This window comes from Calliopsis andreniformis, chromosome 12 (genome assembly GCF_051401765.1).
Source record: "Calliopsis andreniformis isolate RMS-2024a chromosome 12, iyCalAndr_principal, whole genome shotgun sequence".
NCBI lineage: Eukaryota > Metazoa > Arthropoda > Insecta > Hymenoptera > Andrenidae > Calliopsis > Calliopsis andreniformis.
The window spans coordinates 18,055,966-18,081,386 of NC_135073.1; the positions used below are offsets into that span (position 1 = coordinate 18,055,966).

Below are 25,421 nucleotides of genomic sequence, written 5' to 3' on the forward strand. Positions count from 1 at the left end.
CGATTAGTGAGTTACTGGGAGTCACTGTACGTGCGTCAGTCTGTCATGACGCACGCTAATATCGTTGGAACCGTTGTGAGGCTTCGCGGTTTGTGTATCCCCGGAAAACCGAGGAAACGAAATACCCTTATCAACCCGTAGAACAGTCTCGCATTTATCGACCGATCGTATTATGCATTCCGTGCCTCGTGTGGTCATCTGAGTCACGCAGTTCATTATGAAAAATAGCGTTAAATGAAGACTATCTATTGACGCGAAACCTACGAGCCCCGGCGACACGGTTACTAAATCCCAATCGTTGGCTTGGCGATCGATCCTTGAATTCGCCGAGCAAACTACGAACTTTCCCCGATGGTATTTCGTGCGTTGTGAAATGAAACACGACACGATCGATTGTACTGCTCGCAATGTATTGATGCTATCTAAATTCACATATTCACAATATAGATACAATTTCCTTGAAATCCGACATTACTGCGTACAATATGAACAATAGTCGACCTCGAGATTCGAAAAATAGATTGATTTCTCCTAGAATCGGTTGCATATGTATAAGGTCTTGAAGTCTCTTTATTTCCTGCAATTCCTGCGGCTGAATTCGAACGTCTTTGCGCAAGAATGCGCATCGCAGTGTAGAGATTCGACTTGTTCAAATTTCTTTCTTTCTCGATTTGTTAAGGCTCTACAATTTCACGGATTCGCGAACGGTGAACCGTGTTCGAGATCAGTCTATGGACAAACGTCGACAAAGGGAAGTCGTACGTGTCGTATTCGCAGTCAATATTTTATAAAATGCGAAACATCGTGCGGTAAAGTTGCGCGAGTTTCGCCTACCTATATGTATATAAGTATGTATATATATATATATGTATGTACATTATTTCCGGTCGTGCATCGACGATATGAAAGTAAAACGGATTAAAAATACAAAATCGATCATTTGGTACAAAATGTACAGGATCTACTACGCGTATTGGTTTTTCCCTTACTTTTATATAGTTTGTTCACTGATCGCCGCAAGTACGCGCGTGCACTTGCCAAACGTTTTTCACCCAGCAGGAGGAAGACTTTTCGGTTCGGTCGACCCGAAGATTGACGTTGACTCGACGTTTCTCGCGTCTTTGAGCCCGTTTATAGTTTCTCTATGCGCGTTGAACGATCGACAGAGCGAACGTTCGACCCATCACAGTTTCGAGTTTAGGACGGAAACAGCTTATCCCATGGATTATGCCGAGCTTAAAAGTTCTCTGCAACAATGATCATTACACAGATGTTATCTTGGAAAAATGACTTACTACCCTGTTCTCTCATTCTTATCTCTATCCCGAGTTCTCAGTTCAAGTTCGCGTTTTCTCGGGTTACATGAACTTATAAAACATGCATCGTGTTAAGTTACGTCTGTAGATGGATGCACGTGCGCGTATTATTTCGTGAAAGATGTGTCGATTCGATCGGATGGACACTTTGTCCAGTGTTCTTACGTCGAAATACTTACGTTGAAAGTTCTCTTCCCAGTAAACCAGTCCCGACTAATCCTGTTCGCGATCGACTTCTATTAAGTTGCGCTCTTCTTTCTGCTGCAAAAGTAAAGAGAAACATTTACGTGTTATTCGTCTTTAACATTCGTGCGTTAATCTAGCATTGCACGTATTGCGTTTGAAGCAGAAAATGTGTGCGAAGCAAAGACGATAGAATCGGTTGGCCTGCCTAAGCACCTCGCCCTTTGGCAGCGAGAATGGTCGATGTATCAATCAACGGTGCACAGAAATAACTTTATTAATATGTAGAATTACGATATTTACAACGAATACGATTACAAAACGATCGATACAAATTTACGTGAACGGAGGTTCGATCGTCAACGCATGTACAAGAAATAAGTTGATCGTAAAACACAGCCTGCGGTTTCCTTTATAAAATTGCTACGCTAATGATACTATTTAGAGAGTTATTCAGTCTGTATCTGTTGAGATCCGTCAGACGATCGTTAAAGAAAGTGAAAGTAAAAAACGAGAGGAAGAAAATGTCGCGCGTCAATAACAAGGCTATAGATAATACAATTTTAACGACAATTAGCGTATTACGAATAGATGCAATAAAATCTCGTAAAAAAGTAAGTCTTTTTAAAACGCTAGGAATTAAAAATTCGTCGCAGTATATAGCGTTCTCAGTCTCAATAGTCTCAGTCTTAAAATACATAGGATACAATATAATCGTGCAGTAGTCTTTCAGTAAAATATAAGTCGTGTAAATAAAAAACGTATAAAAAGATCAAGTAAGCGTGACTACCAAAATTTCCAAACCCTTTTCCGAACTTTTCTCTTTGAAAGCGCTGGTTTAAAGTCTTCAGTATTTTTAATATTCGCACTATCTATGTTAGTCATCAATTTGTCTTCCACGAATAAATCATGATTGATCGAAACTGGTGCTTGCGAGTTACTGGACTCGATTGGTTTCTCAGGCACGTCCGCATTGCCAGGTGAAACGAAACTCGGAAGTTTGCTGATCGAGCATCGTACCGACACGTCGTTCTGGTTCTCGTCTTTCCATCGAGCGATATTGTCGAAGTTTTTCGTTCGAATCAGCCTCAATGGCGAGGACAGTGTCTTACCGACTCTCGTTGCAAAACTGTCCATGGATCTCGATATTCTGTTTCGCACGTTCACGGGCGTGCGCGAAAATGGAGATCCATCGCTTGGACGATCCGGCAACGAGGTGCTCGAGGTTGGCGGACTGCCTAAATAGCCGAATTTCCTTCGCGATTTTCTGCGACAATTACTCCTCGAATGCTTGAGTTTACGATTCCTTATGGTACGACGCACAATGCTGTTTCTTTTATGCCTCTTGCTAACTATAACGCGTTTCATTGGAGTGAATTTCATAGCCTCGCCTATCAAAATTGTTCTGTACAAGGACGGTGATCCTACATTTGGTCGCAGACTAGCGTTAGATGAACTTGCTTGCAATCGACGTTCGCCAGATACGTATCTTTTTAGCTCATCCACCACGGATCCGTACGAAGCGATATCACGAACATGCTTTGTAGAGAGATAACATCGAATGGAGTCGGTTGATGTATCGTAATCGTTATCGTTGCCAATCGACGACGTTTTAAGCTGCAATGAGAAGGAAACATCGTTCGTGGAACCCGTGGTGCTACGAGCGACGTCGATCGCGTCGAAATCTCGACGCTTTCGTACGAAAACGTCTCTCTTGGGAGTGTCTCCGATCATCGAATTGTAGTCGAAACGAATTTTCTTGTTCGCGGCCTCGCTCTGTTTCTTTCTCTTAAACGAGCTGACTCGAGATAGAAATTTTTCTTGCTTCGGGGTTTTCGTAGCGTGATCGAGCAACAGCCGTTTATAGCAGTCTTGATTCTCTTCCGGTGTTGTGTACCGCCACGTGGAACCATCCGCTCTCCCAAGAACCGTTAACGACGGAACGCGAGGATAAGATTTCGGCACGCACTGCCACGCTTCTTTCGACTCGTGTAATTTAGCGACCAACAATTTTCGCTGACGCGCGCTCTCCTTCCTCGCAGCTTTCGTCGAAGCGTACGTAGTCCTATAGAACTTACCACCAGCGGCGCGTGTTTGACGCTTGCGTCGTTGATCCGGTCGACTAAACGCGGAACCAGTCTGAAGAGCCTCCATTAAGCTGTCCATAACGCCTTCCTGCGTTTCGTGCGCGTTCATGTCGACCAGAGCGCGTTTACGGGCTGCTCGTGCCGCTTTCTCAGCTTCCGCTTTTTCACGCGCCTCCCTCGCTCGCCTCTGCTTCTCCTCTCCCTCTCGCAATTTTATTATCTCCTTTTGCGCTTGCTGCAAACGGAAAACATAAATTGAAGACAGGTTTTGTGCTGCTGCTTGAAACTCGATTACTGCCCCATTTATCTTCCACCTCTTCTCGGCGAAGGAGCATCGCGATTGTACTTACCATGAAGTCGTCTTTAAACGTTTTTATGTCGCCGAAGAATTCTTCTATCGTATACTTTTGTTTGTCGAAGGAGTAAAATTCCGATATCTCCGTGTATAAGCTGTCCATGTTTTTGAACATATTCTGCATGACTTCGTAGGATTCTCGGGCTTTCTTTGCGAACGGCTGTTATTATAGATTAAGGAAAATAGTTGAGCTGATATGAGGATATGCGATAAAGCTGAAATATATGCTGTAATAAAAATAATAAAAAGGATACACCCATAACATCGACGAACATATCCTCTTCGGATTGAGGAATTTTAGCATTCGATAGGTCTTGTTCCAGATTTCGTATGTTGGATTCCATTTGACGCAGCGTTCTCTGAATATTTTCCAGAGACACTCGACTTGCTCTGTCTACGTGAGCCAACTCTTCCGGAAAACTAAGACACTCTGGGAACTTGTGTTCTATTGTATCCACCAAATAGTGCATAAGAGTTTGCTTGTTATCGATGTCTTTTGTACTGGTTAACTATAGAATAAAAAATGGTAATAAACGTTGCCATATATTGCACCTAACCATTGGCTTCGTGTACAGTTATTATGGACGAACCTTAGTAAGAAAACTAATTTCGAATCCGAAGGCTTGGCCGTTCCTCGAACCGGAATTCATATAATTGCCGAGCAATAAAATTAATTCGAGAATCCTGGCGAACTTTTTGCTACCCTTTACCTCCTCGCAAGCCGCCGTTCCAGCAACAATGTCCGGTTTTACGTCCTGCACTAATTCCTCGTATCGTAACATAAAACTCAACGATCTTAGCCTTGGCAGTAGCCTTTTGATTGTCGATATCTATTGAATTAATATTTGTGTTATCGAGTTGAACGCTACTTCAGTAGCAGACTATTTATAAAATCCAGAAACTCACGGTAACACAAAATTGCTCGGCTTCCGTCAAATCGTCGTATTGGTCTTTGTACAATTGCAATTTTGAAAGTTGATCGGGAGGCGGCAAATACTGGATTAATCCTTGGAGGATGTTGTCAGATATAACTGGTCCTTCACATTTGAGCAAACAAGATTTAACTTCATTGTAGGACGTGTGCTTCAGGGTACCGCTAAGAAGTATCAGTATGTTCTGCGCAGCTTTACTGTCGAGGACTTTGAGATCCTTCACCTTCTTCGACGGCGCTGACCTGTACCAGAAAATACGTGTGAACATAGAATCACGAAATTATTCCAATATGTGAAACTTACTTATCTACAACGTCGTCGATCTTCTTTCCACTCGGTTTCGATGCAAACTTTTGAGCCAAACCATCCAAGATCTCGGGACTCGCTAGTCTGTCCTCCTGTACCTTCGTCCAAAATGACTTTTCGGTAAGTTTGTGCGGCAGAATCTATAATACAATTAAATATCACATTATTAGGCTTTTTTTTGAGTAAATAGACAAAGTATGTACATAAACTTACGGCTTTCCAATTGGCCCTTTTTAATGGAGCATCCACTTCCCACTTCTTCTTGGGTTTCAGACCCAGCGGTAGTTGTGCCGATGGATTTGCAGGAGAGCCAAATCCAGGCATCATTGGTGGTGGAGCTGGCCCGAAGCCAGGCATTGGTGGAGGTGGAACGGGTCCATGCATGCCTGGCATAGGCGGAGGCGGTGGTCCCATGGAACCAGGTAATGGTGGTGGACGAGGCCCTCCCATTCCTGGAAGAGGGGGTGGGGGAGGAGGTGGCGGAGCTGGCCCACCTGCGTTTGGAAGTGGTGGTGGAGGTGGAGGTGGAGGTGCTGGCGGACCACCCATTCCAGGTGGAACGGGACATGTGATTTTCTACGCACAAATCCAGTAAAACATTGAAATTAGCATAGGTTTATAAAATGCTGAGGGGAGGGGAACAGGGGGAGTACTTACCGAACTGGCGCCTCCTGATCTAACCACTCCTTGTTCCAACTCTCTAATTTTGTTCTCCGCGTGCTGAAGTTTTGCTTCGGCTTCTTGTTTACTAGCTATCGCCTCTTCTAATTTCTGGGATACCTCGATTAATCTCCTTTCCTCCTCCGCTCGTGACTTCTCGACTAATGTGTCTATTAAGGGTTGTACATCGATTTGAAACCGTTTAGTGGCGCTAAAATCTGGGTCACAGCCTGAACGATGCAATACTATTTGCGACACGCATTCTTCTATCAGTTTATAGTATGCGGGTCTGTAAAATTAAGTAAGATTAATATAATAATTAAAAAAGTAGCGTTTAAATTTGTTAGATTTTACTTACCTCACCAAAGCGTCATCTCTAACGAACAGCAGATGTTGGAGTATCGATAAAAAATAAGGTTCGGCAGGTGTCTCCATGACCATATTTTTAACTACTTCGAAACAATCGTTCACATCGTCCAATTCCAACCTGACATGATCGAACCTCTGCACGAATTCTTCATAATCTTCCTCTTTGTGCTCGTTGAAGATCTTTAGATGTCTGGCGAGGTCTTCAGACTCATCCTTTTCGAGCATTTCTAAAATATCCGCTAAGCCAACTCGCATGATTTCGTTTCGTAAATGCAATCTGAAGTCTAACTCTTCGGCCGAGGAGATGATTGAATTGATCAATTGCAGACACTCGACCTATACAACAATAGCACATGTTTTAATTCTAATAAGACGCGAAGCACGAGAAAGCAAAAAGAAGCATACCCTTAAATTATCATTTTTCTTAATCATCAATCCTTGGATAATCGGTAAAAATCTCTCTCTTCCCTTAAATTCTCCATTCATGGTAATCGCGTCTAAAACTTTCTTATGACTATCGCTCGAGATAAGGCAAACTGCACCGAGTAATTTCACAGCCTCAGACATGACGGATGGTTTCGACGGTTCCAAAGACCTAGCCACGATCGTAAGCGCCTCGTGATGTGCCAGCATCTCCTTAATGCCAACGGTATTGTTCATGATAGCCTTCAAGCATCGGATGCATTCGTACTGTATTCGCTCGTAGCGATTGTCACTGTTAAAGGATAGAAAAGAAACATTTTAGCGACATACAGATTACTTAGGAAGTAGATTACGTCTATGTTTGTTCGATACGCATCGCACAGGCAAATCATCATGCAGGGAATTGATAAATGGAATCTACGAATCTTGCTATGTATCGCTAATTACCGAAGCTTTACTTGAAACTTATATTCTCTGATTGAGAAAGGTCAATCCTGAACGTAAAATCAATCTTCGTGGGAGATTTGGCGAATTCCGCCTAGGAAAGTATGTTGCGCAATTCGTATACATTCGCGCCAGCACACGCATATACAGACGCGCACGCACACACATACAACGCACGTACGTATGACCTATCTCGCGTGCGTTATATTAGAAGCTATGAGCAAAAAAAAGGGGACGCTGCGGAAAATTCTATCGCTAACAAAACTAAAGCAAATAGTAGTTTTACGTGAGTTACCTATCGTAATATATGAAGGCACTGGAATAGAACAAGATGAAGATTAGAAATTCTTAATCGAACGATATCGAATATCGGTAGTCATGACACAACGCGACGGTATGCCGTATTGGGAATACTTACTTCCGATAGCACTCGTTGAGCGTGGCTAAAACCTGTTTCAGTCCTTTCGTTCCAAATTCTTGAACCCAGCTAAGGGTGTTGTTGGTCAGCGCGATTCTCAGCGACTCGATGCAGTTGTAGATCTTATTTACACTCAAATCAGGCTGCGCCAAATATTGTATATAATCCGCTGGCTTGTCAAACTTTGACCTGTTCTCCTGTATGCTACCTTTATAGTGCAAAACTAGCATTTCTTTCTTCTTCGATTCCGATTGCTGTCGCAGGGGTTCCTTTTTCTCCTCGGTTAAATTCATGTTGGCCTAAACGAGGACGTGAGTTTAAAACGCATTCCAATTTAAAGGAGAAGGTTCATCTGGCCATATTCATTTACCAGCATTTCCTCGAATTTATCATTGACCGTCTCTTCGTCCATTCTCTCGATGATACAACGTTGTTGTTCGATCTCATTGAAGTCATCACCGGAATGGGGTCGAGGCATCGTGTGGTTTCCCGAACCACTTCTGACCCCACCTCCACGCCCGGATTTTTTTGGTCGACCGAACCATGTGTCCAGCTGAAACACCATTGATCACACAACAATTAGAAACTTCATAGATCACAACACACCTTACAAGCTATACGCTCCGCGATTCAACAAAAGAGGAGCTCTTACCCAATCCGTGATCATAAGTCGAGATGTTCAAAAACAACAAACTGACTAAGATTTATTTTTAATATTGCGTTTCACAAATCAAAGATTACTGTATGACCCAACAGATCCTAAACATCTCCACTTTCCTCTATTGTGTATTTCTATTTCTCTCACATGCAACGTTATCGCGATATTAACGTAACATTCTTCAAACATTCGCGATAAAACGATATTATTCAGCGATAATTATATTCGATGAACCAATAGGCTTTCACGCGACAGAAGTACAAGGAGCGATCGAGAAACGTCAGTTTCGTATCAGCGCGCGCGAGATGACTGCTCCAGATCGAAGTGTCTCTCGTTCACCGATCGCGGATAACGCGACCCGTCGATTTCAAAGCCGTTTTCGCGATAAGGACTGCGCGGCTTGTCGTGGCGCTTCGCTAAGATCAAAGTAACGGCATCGGCGGCGGGCGAGTCATCGAACGCGCCGAAAGAAGGGAAGATCGGAGCCGCGTTGGCCCACGGAGTGGACGTGCGCGCGTGCGTACTCGCTATAATCGTTGCCGTTTCTGTTGCCATTTCAGCCCACGTCTGATGGCCCGCTCGCTAGCGTGCACGATCCACACTCGTGCCTTTCCATGCTCCACCAACGGAACGAAGAACCGTTTTCTCCGCGCCAGACTCTTATCGCGAACTCCACTGGAGATCCTTATTTCGACGTAATTATTTCCTCGTTCCCGTTCTCGTCAGCGATGCCATAGTGTTTACGAAACGGAACAAAACCGTCATGTAAATGCAGCTGTTTTATCGGTGACGACCTCTCACCGAATGTCACGCTGACGTGAGTCACATTCTACGTTCTGTACGTCAGAATTCATTCGATCGAGCACGTCACGGCCGCGAATAGCTCAAGGTTTCGGCAATCTGCACGAAAACCTTGTTGCGAGAGGATCGTAGCATAATTTTTAACTGTGCCTTCGGGACTCAGTCGAAGGTCAACGAATCAACAAATAAGAAATGCGGGATTCCATGGACGAGGACGAGAATTCGAGTTATTCGGTTTTGAAGAGGCTTCCAATATCAGCGGCTATCGCTAACCGCGCCTCGCTTGGAGCCAAACCGGTAGAGCGGATGATCTATCGATCAGTCGACGCTGTCGTTGACTATGTCTTCTCGAAAATGTATGAAGGAAGGTTTCCATTCGGATGGAAATATTCGACGTGCTGGACGGACGCAGTGTCATTTCATAGAATGAGAAAAATGTTGCGTGCGCGGATGAGATCACTTGAGCGAATGGTCGATGATGTAACCGACCGCGATCGCTGCCCGCGTGCTTTCATTTCGTTTCATTTTCTTCCCTGTTTTTCCCTGCCTATTTACCTGGACTATGAACACTGGAGAAAAGTATGAATATTCATGAAATATAACGTGCATAACAGGAAATTTAAAAAAAAAATAATACTTTTAAATCAATTTGACCGTCCAACTGCATCATTAAGTTTCTGGTCAATGAGTAGTTAAGTTCACTTTATGTTTCCAACACTCCTGATTAGAGAGAAAGAGAGGGGAGGGATAGAGTGGGGAGTAGTGTGAAGCGATAGAAAAAAAAAAGTAGAAGTTCGTTGTGTTAATTTGCCACGACCTTGACAGTTAGTCACCTTGTCCTAATAATTTGTGCGTCGCGCATCACACGACTTTGCGAACGTAGCTTTTTCATGCGTGGATCGGTTTACCTTGAGCGATTTTTCGTGACTCATACAATATAGTACCTTATCTGCGATTGCAGTTTTCAGAAGGCTTTTTTCCAAGTACTGCATCTTTTTATATATGTACATTTTTTAAATTGAAATCTACTTAAGTCTGTCTTTTTTCGTTATCGCACAGTTCTGTACAGGAACGATAACCATAAGGCAGGAAACGCAATGCGTGCCTACGTACAGCGTATCGCTGGATTTCGAGTACAGTTTATATTTAATGTATGATAACTAAACGACAAAATGCATTGGATGCATTCCTTATTTTGTTGATTCTTTCTTTCGCATCTTATAGTATCGCGACAGACATCCTTAGGTCGATATTACGCGGCTCCCGCATTAATTTAATGATTGGCACGAGCGCTAAACCATTACGAAATCTACTGTATTAGCATACGTTTATGTCGTTGCGACGATCGACCGTCGCACTAACACGTGCCGAACTTTCCATTGTCTAGCTTCTCATCGACAAATTTTATGCTAACTAATGTCGCGAGCGTACTGTCGGACAAAGTCGTACCTCGACGAGAACGAGTATGATCTCTTATTCTTTGCATACCTATTTATTATGGAATCATTCGAGCATTGTTTAATCTATAATGCTATGAGTTATTGTGTAGATATTCAACCCTTGGATACTTACAAAACCAGCAGATGATTTGTCTTTTCTATTAGCCATAGCTCTATCTTCTGTAATTGTTACCTCCTATTACACATTTTCCTTTCCTGTAAGATATAATAAAAATTCTTTTAGATTTTGAGAATTATTAATAATAATATATATATTTTTAAGTTGTAGGGATGTATAGAATATATTATTTTTTATGGATTATGTATAAAGATGGATTACACAATATACGTTGCTTTAAGAATAAATGCAATACGCATTGAATCTATATGCTGAGATGCTTTAGACCTAACAGGTGGTTCCACATAAAACTGTACATTTGTATAATACAATCTCACTGTTTTTTGCACCATTCACAATATAATAATAAATGTGTGATTTTCATGAGTACTAAATGGTACAAAAAAAGTATAAAATAATTTCAAGTAAGTAATACTCATAGAAACATAGAGGAATAAAATAACGTCATAATGAGAATCTAGATGGGGCGATGACCTAATGAAACACATCAAAGTAAGTGTTACACTGTTTTAATTATTTAAGACTGCAGAGATTCAAACCTCACAGAGAAAATTTACACAGGACTCAGTTTAAAAGCACATAAACAAACACTGAGATACTAAAACGGAAAAAGTAGGGAAATAAAAATTTGAAAGTGATATGTTTATTACACAGTTCGAATAAGCTGTTTTCAAACGCATAACTACGTCACTTACTTGATTTAGTTCAACGATTTCTTTGGCAAATCACACTTTTGATAATCACAGATTTTCGGTGCTCGCACTGGTACGTGGATCGCGTTAGATTCGTCGACGGTATACATTAACAGATTGCCATAGCCCAAACAGAGTGTACTCGTAATTCGTTGAGCAAAGTAAAATGACCTTTCCAGAGAAAAATATTCATTTCATCCGTTATGACGATGAAACACCTGCTAATACAAAGCAACCTCCTAAGGACAAGAATTCGCCAAGTTATCCAGAGGGATTCTTACAGTTCGAAGATGAGATGATAATTCGCTAAAGGAACGCCGATACCGAGTGACATCGACTCGAACAAGAAAACGGTCGCATCGGCTAATATTCGTCAAAAAAATACTCGTTAGGAGAAGCAACAGCACGCGAAACGCTACGAGAAGCAACAGCGCCAACGAGAAACGAACCGCGAATGTCATCATTTTCTCTGTTGATATTACAGAAAATTTGTTAGTTTTTCAATATATCTGGAAAGATTTCAAGTTCGATTCAATCTGAATATTATTCCAGTTTATTAATATTAATGTATAATGATAGGATATAATAAAATTCTTTATTTATTCCATTAAATTGGTTTTATGAATTCGTTGATTTCCTAACCCCTTCAATTCTAAGTAATTTGTTTATTTATGAATATATTTGCAAAACTAAGCGTTTAAAACATTTTTAAGGACTCTATAATATATGTTGTAATATATTTGAATAGCAAAATTTATTTATTCATTGTAGAGGAGACAAAAAACCATTTGATCAAGTCGAAACACGGATTGTGAAAAGCGTAGCCATCTAGCGGCGACAACTATGAATTAATTTTTCAGATAAATCCGTTTATTTACAAATTTATTAGCTATTTGACGATGTAAAATTATTTTCGTGGCTTTAAACATCATTACTCAACAGTAGGGAGTAACAGAAATTGTCTATTTATTGAGAAAATAGTATTTTAAATATTTGGCCAAACTATGGACAGTGAAACACTATAACCATCTAGCGGTGAAACCTAGGAACTAACGCCCCATTGAAAATAATACAGTAATCGAAATAAATCGTTTATTTATTAATTTACTGATAATACGAACACTCAAGACACTTATTAGGGCATAACAGTTTATTCTACAACAGTTTTGCATGGCAATATTACATAATAATTGTAAAAAAGCGGTTTTTGTAAATTCATAAGGAGGCGACGTCATTGGATTTACAGATTTGTAGTGGCGCCGCCTATGGTCCCCCCGCGTTTAAGTTTGTGGGCGAGGGACGCGTGGGGAGTAACCTCAAATTGCACATTCAAAAAGATGGCGCCACTTGTCTCGTAGAATAGTAATACATTTATTATACTTACCCTGTCATTATACAATAATATTGATAAACTGGAATAACAATCAGTTAGAATTATGTAATGATCTATAATATATTTAAGCCTTTATAGGAAATTTCACAAATATTTTCTCTTTGATTGTCAATATGAAGATGGAACACCAATCTTTTTCGGTTGCAAAAATTTATTAAAGAGATTAATTTTGTTCTGAGTTAACTTCGTACAATAATACATAAAACTACACTTCCCGATCGCAATTAAGATTTTTAATACACGGTTCCATTGAATTTGTGCTTAGAACACTATTATTTCCAATGCGTGATAGAAGACTAATAACTAACGCAATAAACACGACAATGCTATAAAAATATGTATATATTTAGTGAGCAATGAAATGTGCTACTTTTTTGAATAATTAAATAATAAGTAACGGTTGTAGCGGAAACGTTAAAGAAGAGTATTATTGTACTGTCCCTAATAACTTCGTGATAACGTAGACGTAAAGAATAACGCGGATTAAACTTTATGATACAGTTTACTTTCAAAGATTAAAAAATTTGTACAGGCTCAACAAATATCTTTTTATCCAAGAGTAAGGAATCGAATCGCGCTCATTTTAGCTCGATTACTGTTCGATCGTTATTTTACAAAGTAGTACATGTAATTAGTTTCTCGTGAAGTTCAAACTAAAATCGGTCCGTAATCTAAACATAATCTTATTACGATTCACAATTATTACGTTCATATATCGCACCGTGTATTGACAATTGTATTCAAAGACGAAAAGGTTGCTAGGATTACTGATAAAAACGTACAAGATTGTAAAAATTAAAAGATGAATAGATACAGGGAAATATATGTCCCAAGGCAAAGACAGAATAGAGAACTAGAGAGAGAGAGAGAGAGAGAGAGAGAGAGAGAGAGAGAGAGAGAGAGAGAGAGAGAGAGAGAGAGAGAGAGAGAGAGAGAGAGAGAGAGAGAGAGACAGAAGGATGAGGTTTGTAAAACTTAACGATAGGATTCTTACTTTAGAGAAGGGTACAAGTGTTGGACCGCGATGTAACGCACTGTAACGAGTATGCTTTCATCGACATTCGATTATACGCTATTTGAAAATGCCGACACAATTCTTTAATTTTACAATTACTACACAGTGATTAAAAAATAACGCGATCGATCTTTTTTTATTATTTTTTATAATCATTCTTTCTCTTCCTTGTTTTTTTGGAAAAAACGACCTAGTGCTATATCGCGGAAGCGAAAAATAAATTTTCTTTCGCATCCAATTACAAAATATATGAAGTCATTCATTCGTCAGAGTCGCTCTATGTACAAGCTAAATGTACATACATAAGACTTTTATCATAAATGTGTACTGTGATAAAAAGTAACCACTTACACTGTGTACTAAAGGCCATGTCGTCGTATATTTTAAATCGCTGTCCGCGTTTTCGCTACTTGCCGCAAAAATCTTTGCGATCCTTTCGTATCGTTACGATCGTAGAATAGGTACGCAAACACTTTACCCGACAGCTATTTGCATTTTAAAAACGCGTATGAAATAATCGTCGATTTCACAAACAGACGATAGATGAGACGAGAATCGTTGCAACTGCGTGTCTCTGATGCTGATGCTAATTAACATCGATAGATACAAGTTTCCGTCGCTATTTTAATACGTTGAACATTATATAAAAACGCTGCGATATTTCTGCTCTTTACGTAGAAACCTATGCAATTACGTTTACGGTGCTTTCGTTTAGCCTCGAAACAAATAATGTAAACGAATAGAGTGGTGTGGATTTTTCTAATACGATTCTTCTAACACGAAGATAATGTATTATCGTACGCAATTAATCCCTTTGAAAACGAAGTTAACTTGTTAACAGGTGATTAATAATAACGTGCTGTTTTTCCCAAGTCTTAATGATACTAAATATCTACACATCCTATGTAGTCTAACTTTTAATGAATTCACGGTAAGCGATCAAACTCGTCTGATCGACCAAAGAAACCACACGAGTGTTGTTTTTCAAACAGAAAATGATGGAACTTTTTTTCCCTCGAATGCTTCATATGCAAAAGGACTATCGCGACTTTAATTAGCACATTTATTTCGATAAAGATATATTCCCAACTAACGGTTAATATTAGTGACTTAAAGATCGTGTAAGATTAAACCTAAGTCGAACAATTCACTATATATCTTCGATATTCCAGTGCGCGGCAAAATCAGATCACATATACCACTAAACGTACATCTTAATATCATGCGAATGCAACTAGAAATGTATTTTACAAACAAAAAGAGAAAAAATAGTTACAAATACGAATTGTAGGAAGATAGGATGTGTAGTTTATGCGATGAATAAAATCGATATCGATTTTACAGAGTAGACTTACGGTAAAAGACTTAAAGACGATTTATAATGATGGTTATACAGCACAATAAGCTAAGATGTTTCGAACATATTAAAAATAAAGATAAAAAGACGCAGTTCTACTCTGTAAAATGCAGACACCGATTATGCTAGAATATGTTCATATGTAAGAACTATTCAATTAATGTTATACATACAGCAGTATTAAAATATCTGCAATCCCTTTCGACATAATTCGTTTTTTGCAATTGTAATAAAAATTAAAATTTGTGGAATATACTACACCAGAAAATCTCTAGTAACGTTCAACTATCGGGAAGGATTGGCATCAGTTAGCAGTAGCTCCAACGCTGTGTACCTCTCACTTTTAATGTGAGACAGTCGATCTAAATGCTGATTGAGCGTATTTGCAGCAATTGGTTGACAAGGTGCGACACAGGGCTGTGTCTCGCCAGTTATGTCAACGATGTTTGTTATAAACGATGACCATTCTGAAGATAACGAATCATCCGTAGGATACAAGTCTTCTGCTTGTTTTAACATTGAAGCTATTACGGATACGCCAAACTAAACAGAAAAATAATTAATTATAGACATTTTTGTAAACACAAAAAAGAATAAAATAGAAGACTAACCTTGTTCGTTAAAGCAAAAGCTAAACTGTTGTTCTTTACCGACTGATTGGCGGAATCTGACAGTGATCGAGCTAGCCGAAGTATCGTATTGAAATCTTGTACGTTAGAGAACCAACGTTGAAATTCTGAATAAAAGGATATTAATAAGAGAGAATCTCTACGACCTATTACAGCTAACCCTCGGAATATCGCGTTCCATAGTTCTTCTAATTGTTTGCTATGTTCCGTTACGTTCACATATGGCAAGAACCTCAGCAACAGTGCCTATAATACAATATAATATTAAAATGATAGAAAATTCATTAAACAATAGTTTACTCACTTTGCCCTTTCGGATGCTGAGCATACTCGTTAATTTATCATCTTGTATTAATTGAAGAAGAGACATCATCATCATATTTATTAATTCTGGGCTAGTTTTTTTAACAGTATTCGTCTCATTTTCTCCTTCTGAATTTTGTTGTTCACTAAGTAGAGCCAAAGGATTGTGTAGATCTTCAAGTTTTAGTTGGATGACATACAACTGGAAAAAATGATTTTTCATGTAAGATATAAAGATATATAAATTCAATATTTTACTGACTAAGTAAAAGTGCAGATATTTTAATACCCTTTCAATTTCAAGTAACAACTGTCGTGTTCTTTTTGTATCCTTTTGCTGCATTTGCGTAACCGATTGTGGATCGCTGTTGGGCACAACATCCATATCGATAACTTTACGTGGCGCTATTACACTAGCGAATTGCAGTTTTCCTAAAGAATTTTCAAATTGTGCTGGCGTATATATCGGCCTTGAGAGCGTGTGATGAGATTGTTCACGATCCCTGAAATTAGTAATGTTGTTAGTAGTGTAAGTTTAAAAAAAAGCAATAGTAGAATTACAGAAATATATACCTAGAATCTCTATGAAAGCCATTGTTATTATTATTATTGTGTTGCTTTTTATCCTTTTGATCCTGATTGGTATTCTGTTTATTTTTTTTATCGCAGAAGACAGTGTAATAATAGTCATCGACGTATGGCTCGTTCGTGTTCAACTGTAGTAACTGAATATTAATTAGCCATTGTTTTTCTCTGCTGCTCATGAGACCAGCATATTCATCACATTCTCCCGAATTAGTTACTCCATTTATTCCTTGAGAATGTTGATGGTAATGGTAGTGCCGCTGATTATTTCGGTCATGATTACGATAATGCTGATTATTCTTAAAAAACGGCTGATGATTCCCTTGCTGCTCTCCGTGATGAAACGTTCTGTTTTGGTTTCTCTGAACGCCAGAATGTGGAAATGAAGTTTGATTATTGGAAAATGGAGGCACCATACCATGATCTGCTCTTAAAAATAGAGGGGGTCCTAAATTCGAATGTGGTGGTTGCTGAAAAAAAAATAATTTCGATTTTCAAAGTATTCATTTCTAAAACTAAATTATAGTCGGTCAGCAGAACTTACAGGAAAGTTATTGACAAATGAACCATGAATTGCCTGTCTCTGTGCGGCGTGCGGCAACATCAAATGTGCTGCTACAGGGTACCTCAGAACATTTCCGGTTTGATCTACGAAAAGGGCCATTTTGTTATACTCTACATCCCTTTTAATATATCCTGTATATTTATTGCTTTGATATACTCACTAGGTAATAGTCTAGGATGTTGCATAAATTGTGGGTGTGGAAATCTCATATTTGGTGGTAAAACAACGGGGTGCGGGGGTGGTATGCCCAACCCCGGTGGAAAACGAGGTGGATGAGATAAAGACTCAAAAAGAAGTGATCCATCGGATTTTTGCTGTTGTTGCTGTTGTTGTTGTTGTTGTTGTTGTTGTTGTTGTTGTTGTTGCTGTTGCTGTTGCTGTTGCTGTTGCAACTGAACAGGTTTTGTCAAACCTGGAGGAGGCCTATTTGCAATCAGACCTTTTTCCAATTCTTCCACTGTACACACATTTGTTAAAGTTGACGGTAGAGTTAAAGGAGGCCGAGGTTTAGGGAGGGATAAATTAGAAGGACTATCCCATACTCCAGGACGTGGAACAATTCCTTCTTTATCATCTAATACTAGGTGAGATAAATTATTTTCAATATCTGCATCAACTCCATCCTGTGAGAATTAATATTAATAATAACATGTTCTTAATACTACTCCTCTTCTATTCTCGTTTTCTCACCTTTTTCCCCAAACCACTCTGGTTATGAGGACGACTTGATTCTGTAATCTCTGCAAGTTTCTCATGGTCCTTCTCCCAGTCCCCGATAGTGGCTTCAGAACCAAAGGTTTCATCATTCAGAGCATCATACTCCTCCTCTTCTCCCAGATCATCTTCCTCTAGTGGACAATCCAGTCCATCTTCTAAACTGCTATTCTATAAAAACAATAAAAAAGCAGTCCATGATAAAAATATTACTACAGTAAAAACCTCGCTCTTAAATCGCTGCACTCATCGAATGTGTACAAAAAAGAAAATTTGATACAGTAAGAAAAAATCGAGTAACATAGAGATAGATATTTGCCGATGTACTGCTCCCAAAACTTTCGCTAAAATCGTGTATACGTGTCACTTGCTAACAAACCGAACGCGCGACGTAAAGTAGAAAAAAAATGAGGAGAACGATAACAATTAACACAGAGGTGGCAGTGTTAATGACCTTTAGAGGGATCGAGAGATTGGTGAGGTTATGCGACGTACCTCCATGACCGCTCGAGAAGGTAGTAGTACGTACTGCGTATTTTAGATACGATGTATACAGAAAGGGAGATCAAACGCGAGACATCTGGTTCTCGACAAGCATGTTACACAATTACACGCAGTGGAAACGGTTATTAGTCTCTGGACCGATTAATTCGGGGAATAATTTTCATTCTTTGTGATCCGTTGAACCGCGACGCGGCTGTTGCTCGAGAACAAATGCGATCTCGTATTTTCTTCGCGTCGTTATTCGTCCCACAGTTAGACATCCGAAAATCCGAGGTACGTTCGGCGAAAACGAGCTTACTTACTGCAAGTGATGTATCGAAACCGAAAAAGAAGTCTGCCATTTGTCGAAATTAAATGTACAAAATGACATGTTCTGACCAAACGTCATGCGATACGAAAAGCATCAGCTGTCATGGCGGTCTCGCCGTAAATCCACGATTACGTTCTAGATGTCGTGCGCGTTCCTCACGGGAACTCGAGGATTCAAATCGAATCACTTTTTCACTGCTTTAAATGGATCAAAGACACGAGGATTTTATAAAAAAAGAAGCTATCCATTTTATTCACTTTGATCTAATTCGAGCAATTTTTTAAGGGATTATTGTTCTGGAGCTCAGAGCCAAAGTGTATTAAACCCCACGGAAAAAAGTGGACTTAATACACTGACTCTGGGGCTCCAGATTTATGTTTGAGGAACGCCAAGGACTATGTTGAACAGAAATATTAGAACGCATAGGGATTGCAGGAGCAAACGGAGGGGAGATCATCGAAGAAGACAAACAATCTGGATGTGCATTTTTATTGCCATTAAGTCTTTTCGCATCGTGCTACTTTCCTTTAAACTCTTTTGTCCTAATTCGTTCGTAAAGTTAAACCGTGTTAGAGAACGTCATCTAATCGTTTAATTGGCCAATTGCGAAAGATTTGCTCTTGTGGAAGCCGCAATACACGGAGGAACCACTGTCGGCATGGTTGTTGGTCTTCTAATCGGCGTCGTCGAGTTTCATCCTGATTTCAACGCGATCCGATTCGCCGTCGGCTCCTCGGGGCATGCGTGCGCGCGTCCGACTTGCGGCGAAGAGCAAAGAGCGCGCGCGGACGCGCTCCAACTAGATTATCTGAAATCGCAACTACATTCGATAGATGGGGAATTGCAAGGCAGCTCAGACGCTGCTCGTAGCGTGACAGTCGTCCAGCGTGGCTAGACTGCTGGCCCTCAGCGATGCCAGACTCAAGGAACTGTGATTCAGAGTATTCATGCCGTGCGGGTCTTCGCAATGCAGGTACAATCGTGAGCTAACGGACTTGTGACAGTCAGGACACAGACGTTTCTTCTTCTTGTCGCGTCTCTTCAGTATGTCGTACGCGCACCTGCAAATGCCGAAGGGTAGTTAGAAAAAAGGCAGGAAATCTACCCCGTCGAGGGATAGTCTGAAGCAGGGGTGTATTGAATACTCAGTTCTTGTAACAGAATATCGTTAAATAATTTATAGACCTTATAAGACAATGATATGATTGAAAAAGAGGGAAACATCAGCGTTGATCTGACCTAATCCAGGCTTTTATAGAATTCAACGCGTGTCCAGTCGTATTTCAATTCCCTCCTGATATCATATGATATGATTAACATGGAACTCGGTAAGCAAGGAGGATTTCGATACTATTTTTTTTTAGCAATACACCCCTGGTCTGCGGCCCCGATTTATCTTCACTGGTCGAGGGTCTACCGTGTTTTGCATTACATCAGACACTGCGAAGCAGGTGTCACCTGGCGTGTAATATGTGAGAGCAGGGCAGAGCCTCCAAGGAGTCGGCTTCGAGGCCGAATGGTTCGTTACAGCTGCCGCATCGTAACTCCAAATCCTCCTCCATCGCTGCGGCTAATCTTTCGTGATGAGCCTTTTGTTCCTCGTCTCCAAGGGAGCCGTAGATTCGTGAGAGCCTTGACCTTACGGTTCGTACCAGGAACTGCAGCCAAAGGAACCGTGACAAGAAGAAGAAACGAAAAAAGAGACAGTATGATTTATCCTTAGATTACCTTAGCACCGACCGATCCAGCGACTTCGAGTAATCTTGTGTTGAATTCGAGAGGACGACAGTTGCAGATCTTGTGCTGGAGCCGAAGAGCCTCGAGACACCTAGCAGCGCCATCCATTGCCTCCATCTGACAGAGGCGATCTCCAGTCGCTGCTGCAGACCCCATCGCGCTCTCGTACTGCCTGAACGCTTTCTGCAACGATGCAGTCGCGAAAAATGATACAATTATTCTCTTGGATTGTCTGCTCTATCTCTTCTTTACTCACGTTTATATCGGACTTCTTCCTATAAATGTCTCCCATGATTCTTATACTCCTGGCGTAGCTAGCTTGGTCTCCAGAGACGAGCGACAACCGCGTTGCTTCCTGCAGGTACCATAAATTAGCGAGTGATCGGAATTGACGAATAGGAAATCGTACCGAGCAATAATCATGGGCGTCTCCAAGCTCTCCCTTTTTCCTGAGCGCTGCAGCCATCTGAAGAAGCGCTGCTCTATGATGCCGCGAGTTCAGGTCGCCGAGCTGTAGGCTCCTCGAAAGATCGTACGCCCGCGCAGCGTATCGCGCGCTCTTATCGGCATCGTGTAATCTGCAGAAGAGCTCCGATAGGCCCACATACACCTGCAAGCCAGGGAATCGAGGTTATTCAAATGACTAAGGCAAAGGAGATGAAAGGAGAAATCCCACTTGATGAGATCTTACTTGAAGTTCTAACGAGGGATCTTGAATCGAATGGGCAATTTTGTGGGCTCTTTGAAAGGCTTCCAAAGCCTTGCAGAATCCTGCTAGTTCCAAGTGGACTCTGCCCACAGTCAGGTGAACCAATCCAGCGGTCGCGCATTGATCGCACTCGTTATATAAACTACGAAATCGCGGATAATAATAATCTGTTCGAGAGTGAAACGGAAGTAGACGTAGGAGGGTAAATCAAGAAGTAAAGGCAAAATGCAGTTAAGGGCTTAAACACATTTTATCTATATTGCTTTTTATCCCATAATTTAAAAATTGCCTTCAGTTTTTGATTCTCTCTCCTATCGCGCGAAAATCGAGTCGAAGTACCTGTGTCTGGCGTAATCCAGGGCTCTGTCAAGGGTGCCCAGCCTTTCGTGAGCCCTGGCCAGGTTCAAGTACGCCTCGGCCCGCATGTTGGGCGAGTCCAGCTCCTCTGAGATGCACAACTGCTTGTGACCGAAATCGATGCTGTCCCTGAAACGACACGATTTCCCCGTGTCTTCGACTGAGAAAGAAGAAAGGAGAAGGAGGGAACGGGACACGATGCTCGGTGCTCGCTGGCCGAAACGAGCTCTCCCGAGTACGCGTCTGGCCTCTGGGCTCCGAGAAACGGGCGGAAACGCTTCGTTACCGTGTCAAGGATTTTCGAGCTTCTCCTTCCGACTCTCGCGTCTCGCGAAGTAAATACTATCTCTTGGCTGCGATCTCTCTATTAAGCTCTTTTTCCTTCCTGGTCTGTACTTTAAGCTAGGAGGCTCGTAGTGCCTCTCCATAGCAGCCAAGTGGGTTGAGCAGCCCAGTTGGTCGGTGCAACTTGCGGTGCACCCCTTCGCCGGAGCAAACCGTCTCGTTTCCCTCCCTATCTCGACCTATTACAAGACTCTTTCCCCAACGAATTTCCTTTCAGACCCGTGGCTACTATCGTCTTCAGTTGAGATAAGCAAGATGAGGAACAGATCGGGGAGTACGTAGATCGCGGAGGGTACTATTCGCGCACCTTTCTTTTGATTAGGCAGCCAAGTACCTACTTTTCTCAGATGGACTCTAGGGTAATAGTATAATACGTGATTCTACACCCAAAGATAAACTAAAAGTACAGAATAAAATTCTTTCGTATGAAGTTACGTTTCTAAGAGGCTTGAACATACGAGAAGGTCCTTTTTATAGAGTCCATGAAATTAGTTTCTAATACCTGTACTTCCCCCAGTCCATGTAAGCCTGGTACAGATATCCAAGCAGAGCGAATTTGTCTTCCCGCTGCCTGATGTTCTTCAGAGCGCCTCTCCATTTTCGTACGGCCGCCTGTTGTTTGTGGGCGCGGTACAGCTTCAGTCCCTGCTCCACCTGCAATCGGGGGAACCCTTTGAAAGATTTTTCGCGATGAACGGAGCAAAGGGTAGTAAACGTAGCCTGTGTTTGTTCCGAGCGGCGCGTTGTGCACGTGTAACGCGCGATTAATGCTTGGCGCGTGGCTTAACGCAACGGGGAAGGCCGTATCGATTCGACCTTGAACTTTCTCCACCGATGATTTAAGATCCAACGATCCCGTGTGCACCATAAATAGCGGGTCGACCTCGGCGATAGCGGCCGAGGCAAAGGGGCAGAGATGCGATACCGCGTCGCCGAGGCTAACGCGATTTCGCGATCAACCGGAAACGCCGTCACATTTCATCCCCCCTTTTCTCCTTTCAACCCGTCATCTCTATTTTCTCTCTGCACGTCGGGTACGCGCGTTCGAAGCACGCGAATGCTTGGCTGGCTAGAAATGCGCGCGTCTTTGTGCTTGAAAGCCTTCACGAGTATGTAGCGTGACCGTTGCCATTGCGTGCATCTTCCCTTCGTGGCGGCTGCTCGACAATGACCGAGAAATAGCGTTCGCCGAGGTCGCGTCGCATCGAACGAAGAAGGTCGAAACGGAGGGGGCACTGAGTGTAGGGAGGCTCGAAGGCCCTACCTCCCCTTTCAAGCGACTGAATGTTTATTGGTAAGAATCCATTTTCCAGCGACCATTTTCAAAAATTTCAGTCATAATAGATGACCCGTTTTATCCCTCTGGAGATCACTAAGGGAGAGGGAAGAGAAGGAGGAAAAGCCTAGAGCTATAAGGATCCTAGTGTGTGGATCCTCGTTACGAGTTATAAGTATTGGCAACCGTTGAAACTACTCTCCTAGGATACTATCATCAAGTATGGAAAAAGATGTCGCCTATCTTTTCTTGGGTAATGGGACAGGACCGGTATAACCATTCCAGAAATGTCGAGGGCAAAAGGTCGCGAGGGATACTGTGAAGGGATCGATGCCATCCGTCGATATGACTCACCCGTCTTCGGGCCAAGTGCTGGTCCAATCGCCGCCGACAGCCTATCAGACATTCCCACAGACCAGCGCCGGACCGACCGTTTTGATAGTGGCCGTTTCCATTTGAATTCTGGTGATGATAGTCCTCCTCGGTGAATTCGCACACGTCGAGGGGATGACGTGACCCGTCTGGACTACCCAGCAACGCGGTCGCCGACAGCTGATGACTGGCCGGACCACTATGAAGTTGTAATAATGATTCGTACGGGATATTTGGGGTTTCCGTGGAGTAGGTTGGTGGTTGGGGCTTGTGAGAGTAGTTGTGTCCTTCTGGAACATTGTTTTAGCTTTTTATGAATAAGAGGAATAATGAAATTTGGAAATGTGAGTATAAGTTAGCGACTGATATTTGTTTTTAATGACGAGATCTCTTTGGAGAGACGTTTAGTAGGTTCATGGAGGGTCTTTGATAAAGTTGATGCGCTACAATGTTCCAGAAAGACATGGCTTTCATCCAGAAGCCTTGATTCCTCATAATTTGTACGATGCGCGATCGATCGCAAGGGGAAATGGACCAGAGTCGTAATTAGAGACTCTATTTCATGGGATCAACGGCTGTTCTGACAAGCGTACCGCAATGCGACCGCGCTTTTATTTTGCTTGCCTCCCTCCACCGCTACTCTAGTTTCTCTAAAACACAATTTTTACATATATTTTTATACGCGATAAAAATCTGTTTGGTACAAAATTCACTATAAAAAGAGACTAAATAAAAAGAACAACGAGTATGAAAAAGTAAATTGTTCGAAAACGATGTCTCTAATATCAACTCAGGTGTTTCCCGCCTCTGAGTAACTTTGTCCAATCGCGCAAATTCGATCAGGCGATTCCAGTTTGGCTCTCGAAACGACGGCTGCTAGTCACGGTGGGCGAGGCACCTGTGACCTCTTTTCCTGACCTATATACGATCGAAACTTGGCGAGTGCCGCGGCACCGGTACTCGCGACAGTCCCCGCTTCCGTTCCATTTTCTTTCGTCCCACAACAAGGATGCTCGCTGCGGTAGATTCCAGACTCCCGAAGGAGCCCGAACTCCCGCAGCCCCTCGACGAGTTTCAAGCAACAAAACGCGGTCAAGAATTTCGCGGTACGCCAGTCTCCGCTCCTGAGGCGAACGCGGCGTTCCAACCCTCTACAGTGCTCTCCCGCTGTAATCTCTATTTATTTTTTGCCACGTTTACCATTTCACTAGAATATGGAAACTGCACAGCACACTAGGAATCTGGGTAGTGAATGTGTTAATCTATTCTCTCATTAAAATTCAACACACAACTATCGTTTCTACGGGGAAAAGGTACTTAATGCATTCTAAAAGCGTTTCTAGGAGCAGCGATGCAGTTATTATTCTCTTGCAAAAATTACTTTTCCTACCACAAAAATACTAGTGGCATCTTAAATTCTCTCTTTTCTAATTATGGAAAAAGTAATAATAATTTATACTAAAATTCCACTAGCAAAAACAGCCTCTCTAAAGACCTCTCTAAAGCTCCCAAAGCTTATTGCTGCCAGCTCGAGTGTATCGAGTAAATATACTTGCCCGAGATAGTCCCTGGAGGAGATAGATTCCCATGACATGACGTCTGCCTTTCCTCGTAACTTGTCCCTTCGAAAGCTTCCTTAAATATTCTCACGAGCATATCGATCGTCGGCTTCTATCCGAATATTCTTGGTCGCCAGCGACTTACGCTCTCCATAACGCTCGCGAGCCGGCGGCTCGATACGCTGCATATGCATCGTGTGTTCGCCTCTGTTCGCGCGTCACCCTGCGTCGGGTTAACGACGTGGAGCGTTGCGTCGTCACGTCCAAGATTCCTGCTCGAGGAGGAGCAAGGCTCCGGGGGAGGCTCTCGGCGCGGCCGAAGAAGGACGATCCGTCCTAGAGCGCGGGATCGTATCGACTGGCGCGAAACGCGGGACGAGTCGAGCGAACGAGGCGCGAGGTTTGAGGTAGTAGCTCTTTCGGCGACGTCCCTCGCCGCGACGCCGATGGTCTTCCGTGTGTGGACAGG

At 42.0% G+C, this 25,421-nt stretch overlaps 4 protein-coding genes and 2 long non-coding RNA genes across 11 annotated transcripts; all 6 read right to left on the reverse strand.

Annotated features, from left to right (window-relative positions):
* Positions 1-388: 388 nt before the first annotated feature.
* Dia (diaphanous related formin 1) lies at positions 389-11,585 on the reverse strand. Of its 3 annotated transcripts, XM_076390007.1 has the most exons (17): positions 11,226-11,585; positions 10,525-10,607; positions 7,864-8,046; positions 7,494-7,792; positions 7,371-7,391; positions 6,614-6,923; positions 6,198-6,544; positions 5,837-6,128; positions 5,393-5,755; positions 5,177-5,319; positions 4,848-5,115; positions 4,532-4,771; positions 4,196-4,450; positions 3,937-4,101; positions 3,578-3,821; positions 1,496-1,577; positions 389-1,247 (listed from the first exon to the last, which is right to left on the reverse strand). In XM_076390007.1, exons 2-17 carry the CDS (start codon positions 10,558-10,560, stop codon positions 1,226-1,228), a joined length of 3,270 nt encoding a protein of 1,089 aa, XP_076246122.1. In that variant the 5' UTR covers positions 10,561-10,607; positions 11,226-11,585; the 3' UTR covers positions 389-1,225. The 3 variants fall into 3 exon arrangements, with proteins under 3 accessions (XP_076246122.1, XP_076246123.1, XP_076246124.1); XM_076390008.1 differs by lacking the exon at positions 7,371-7,391; XM_076390009.1 differs by lacking the exons at positions 10,525-10,607; positions 11,226-11,585 and adding an exon at positions 8,146-8,560.
* On the reverse strand, positions 2,150-3,564 carry LOC143186361 (uncharacterized). Its single transcript, XM_076390015.1, has one exon. The coding sequence runs from the start codon at positions 3,231-3,233 to the stop codon at positions 2,286-2,288; it is 948 nt and encodes a 315-aa protein (XP_076246130.1). The 5' UTR covers positions 3,234-3,564; the 3' UTR covers positions 2,150-2,285.
* Positions 11,323-11,686, reverse strand: LOC143186294 (uncharacterized). Its single transcript, XR_013003035.1, has 2 exons — positions 11,547-11,686; positions 11,323-11,461 (listed from the first exon to the last, which is right to left on the reverse strand). It is a non-coding gene; the product is annotated as an uncharacterized LOC143186294 (long non-coding RNA).
* A 719-nt stretch (positions 11,687-12,405) lies between these two features.
* On the reverse strand, positions 12,406-15,266 carry LOC143185451 (uncharacterized). The gene is made up of 2 exons (XR_013002912.1): positions 15,161-15,266; positions 12,406-12,634 (listed from the first exon to the last, which is right to left on the reverse strand). It is a non-coding gene; the product is annotated as an uncharacterized LOC143185451 (long non-coding RNA).
* Positions 15,267-15,272: 6 nt separating this feature from the next.
* Positions 15,273-18,696, reverse strand: Patr-1 (Protein associated with topo II related - 1). 2 transcript variants are annotated; one of them, XM_076388452.1, is made up of 9 exons: positions 18,590-18,696; positions 17,760-17,954; positions 17,230-17,692; positions 17,049-17,152; positions 16,493-16,974; positions 16,209-16,422; positions 15,921-16,121; positions 15,599-15,862; positions 15,273-15,530 (listed from the first exon to the last, which is right to left on the reverse strand). In XM_076388452.1, exons 1-9 carry the CDS (start codon positions 18,626-18,628, stop codon positions 15,273-15,275), a joined length of 2,220 nt encoding a protein of 739 aa, XP_076244567.1. In that variant the 5' UTR covers positions 18,629-18,696. The 2 variants fall into 2 exon arrangements, with proteins under 2 accessions (XP_076244567.1, XP_076244568.1); XM_076388453.1 differs by having other exon boundaries at positions 18,279-18,651.
* Positions 18,697-19,310: 614 nt separating this feature from the next.
* Positions 19,311-25,129, reverse strand: LOC143185450 (43 kDa receptor-associated protein of the synapse homolog). 3 transcript variants are annotated; one of them, XM_076388456.1, is made up of 11 exons: positions 24,950-25,129; positions 23,376-23,592; positions 22,248-22,399; positions 21,441-21,529; positions 21,383-21,398; positions 21,026-21,185; positions 20,744-20,944; positions 20,591-20,689; positions 20,326-20,517; positions 20,056-20,255; positions 19,311-19,658 (listed from the first exon to the last, which is right to left on the reverse strand). In XM_076388456.1, exons 1-11 carry the CDS (start codon positions 24,985-24,987, stop codon positions 19,451-19,453), a joined length of 1,572 nt encoding a protein of 523 aa, XP_076244571.1. In that variant the 5' UTR covers positions 24,988-25,129; the 3' UTR covers positions 19,311-19,450. The 3 variants fall into 3 exon arrangements, with proteins under 3 accessions (XP_076244571.1, XP_076244570.1, XP_076244569.1); XM_076388455.1 differs by having other exon boundaries at positions 21,383-21,529; positions 23,376-23,580; XM_076388454.1 differs by having other exon boundaries at positions 21,383-21,529.
* Positions 25,130-25,421: the final 292 nt, after the last annotated feature.

What these genes read in the sequence shown, in the direction of transcription:
- LOC143186361 (XM_076390015.1), bottom strand. Translation starts at nt 3,233, where the DNA reads ATGATCGGAGACACTCCCAAGAGAGACGTTTTCGTACGAAAGCGTCGA.
- Dia (XM_076390007.1), bottom strand. Translation starts at nt 10,560, where the DNA reads ATGGCTAATAGAAAAGACAAATCATCTGCTGGTTTT. An exon ending in GATCAGGAGGCGCCAGTTCG is followed by an intron (nt 5,756 to 5,836) that starts GTAAGTACTCCC and finishes ATTTGTGCGTAG; the next exon opens with AAAATCACATGTCCCGTTCC. An exon ending in CCGAGCAATTTTGTGTTACC is followed by an intron (nt 4,772 to 4,847) that starts GTGAGTTTCTGG and finishes TTAATTCAATAG; the next exon opens with ATATCGACAATCAAAAGGCT.
- Patr-1 (XM_076388452.1), bottom strand. Translation starts at nt 18,628, where the DNA reads ATGGCAGACTTCTTTTTCGGTTTCGATACATCACTTGCA. An exon ending in CATTTGTCAATAACTTTCCT is followed by an intron (nt 16,975 to 17,048) that starts GTAAGTTCTGCT and finishes TTTTTTTTTCAG; the next exon opens with CAACCACCACATTCGAATTT. An exon ending in CTTTTGCTTTAACGAACAAG is followed by an intron (nt 15,531 to 15,598) that starts GTTAGTCTTCTA and finishes TTTTCTGTTTAG; the next exon opens with TTTGGCGTATCCGTAATAGC.
- LOC143185450 (XM_076388454.1), bottom strand. Translation starts at nt 24,987, where the DNA reads ATGTCATGGGAATCTATCTCCTCCAGGGACTATCTCGG. An exon ending in ATGGACTGGGGGAAGTACAG is followed by an intron (nt 21,530 to 22,247) that starts GTATTAGAAACT and finishes GTGTCGTTTCAG; the next exon opens with GGACAGCATCGATTTCGGTC. An exon ending in ACGCCCATGATTATTGCTCG is followed by an intron (nt 20,690 to 20,743) that starts GTACGATTTCCT and finishes TGGTACCTGCAG; the next exon opens with GAAGCAACGCGGTTGTCGCT.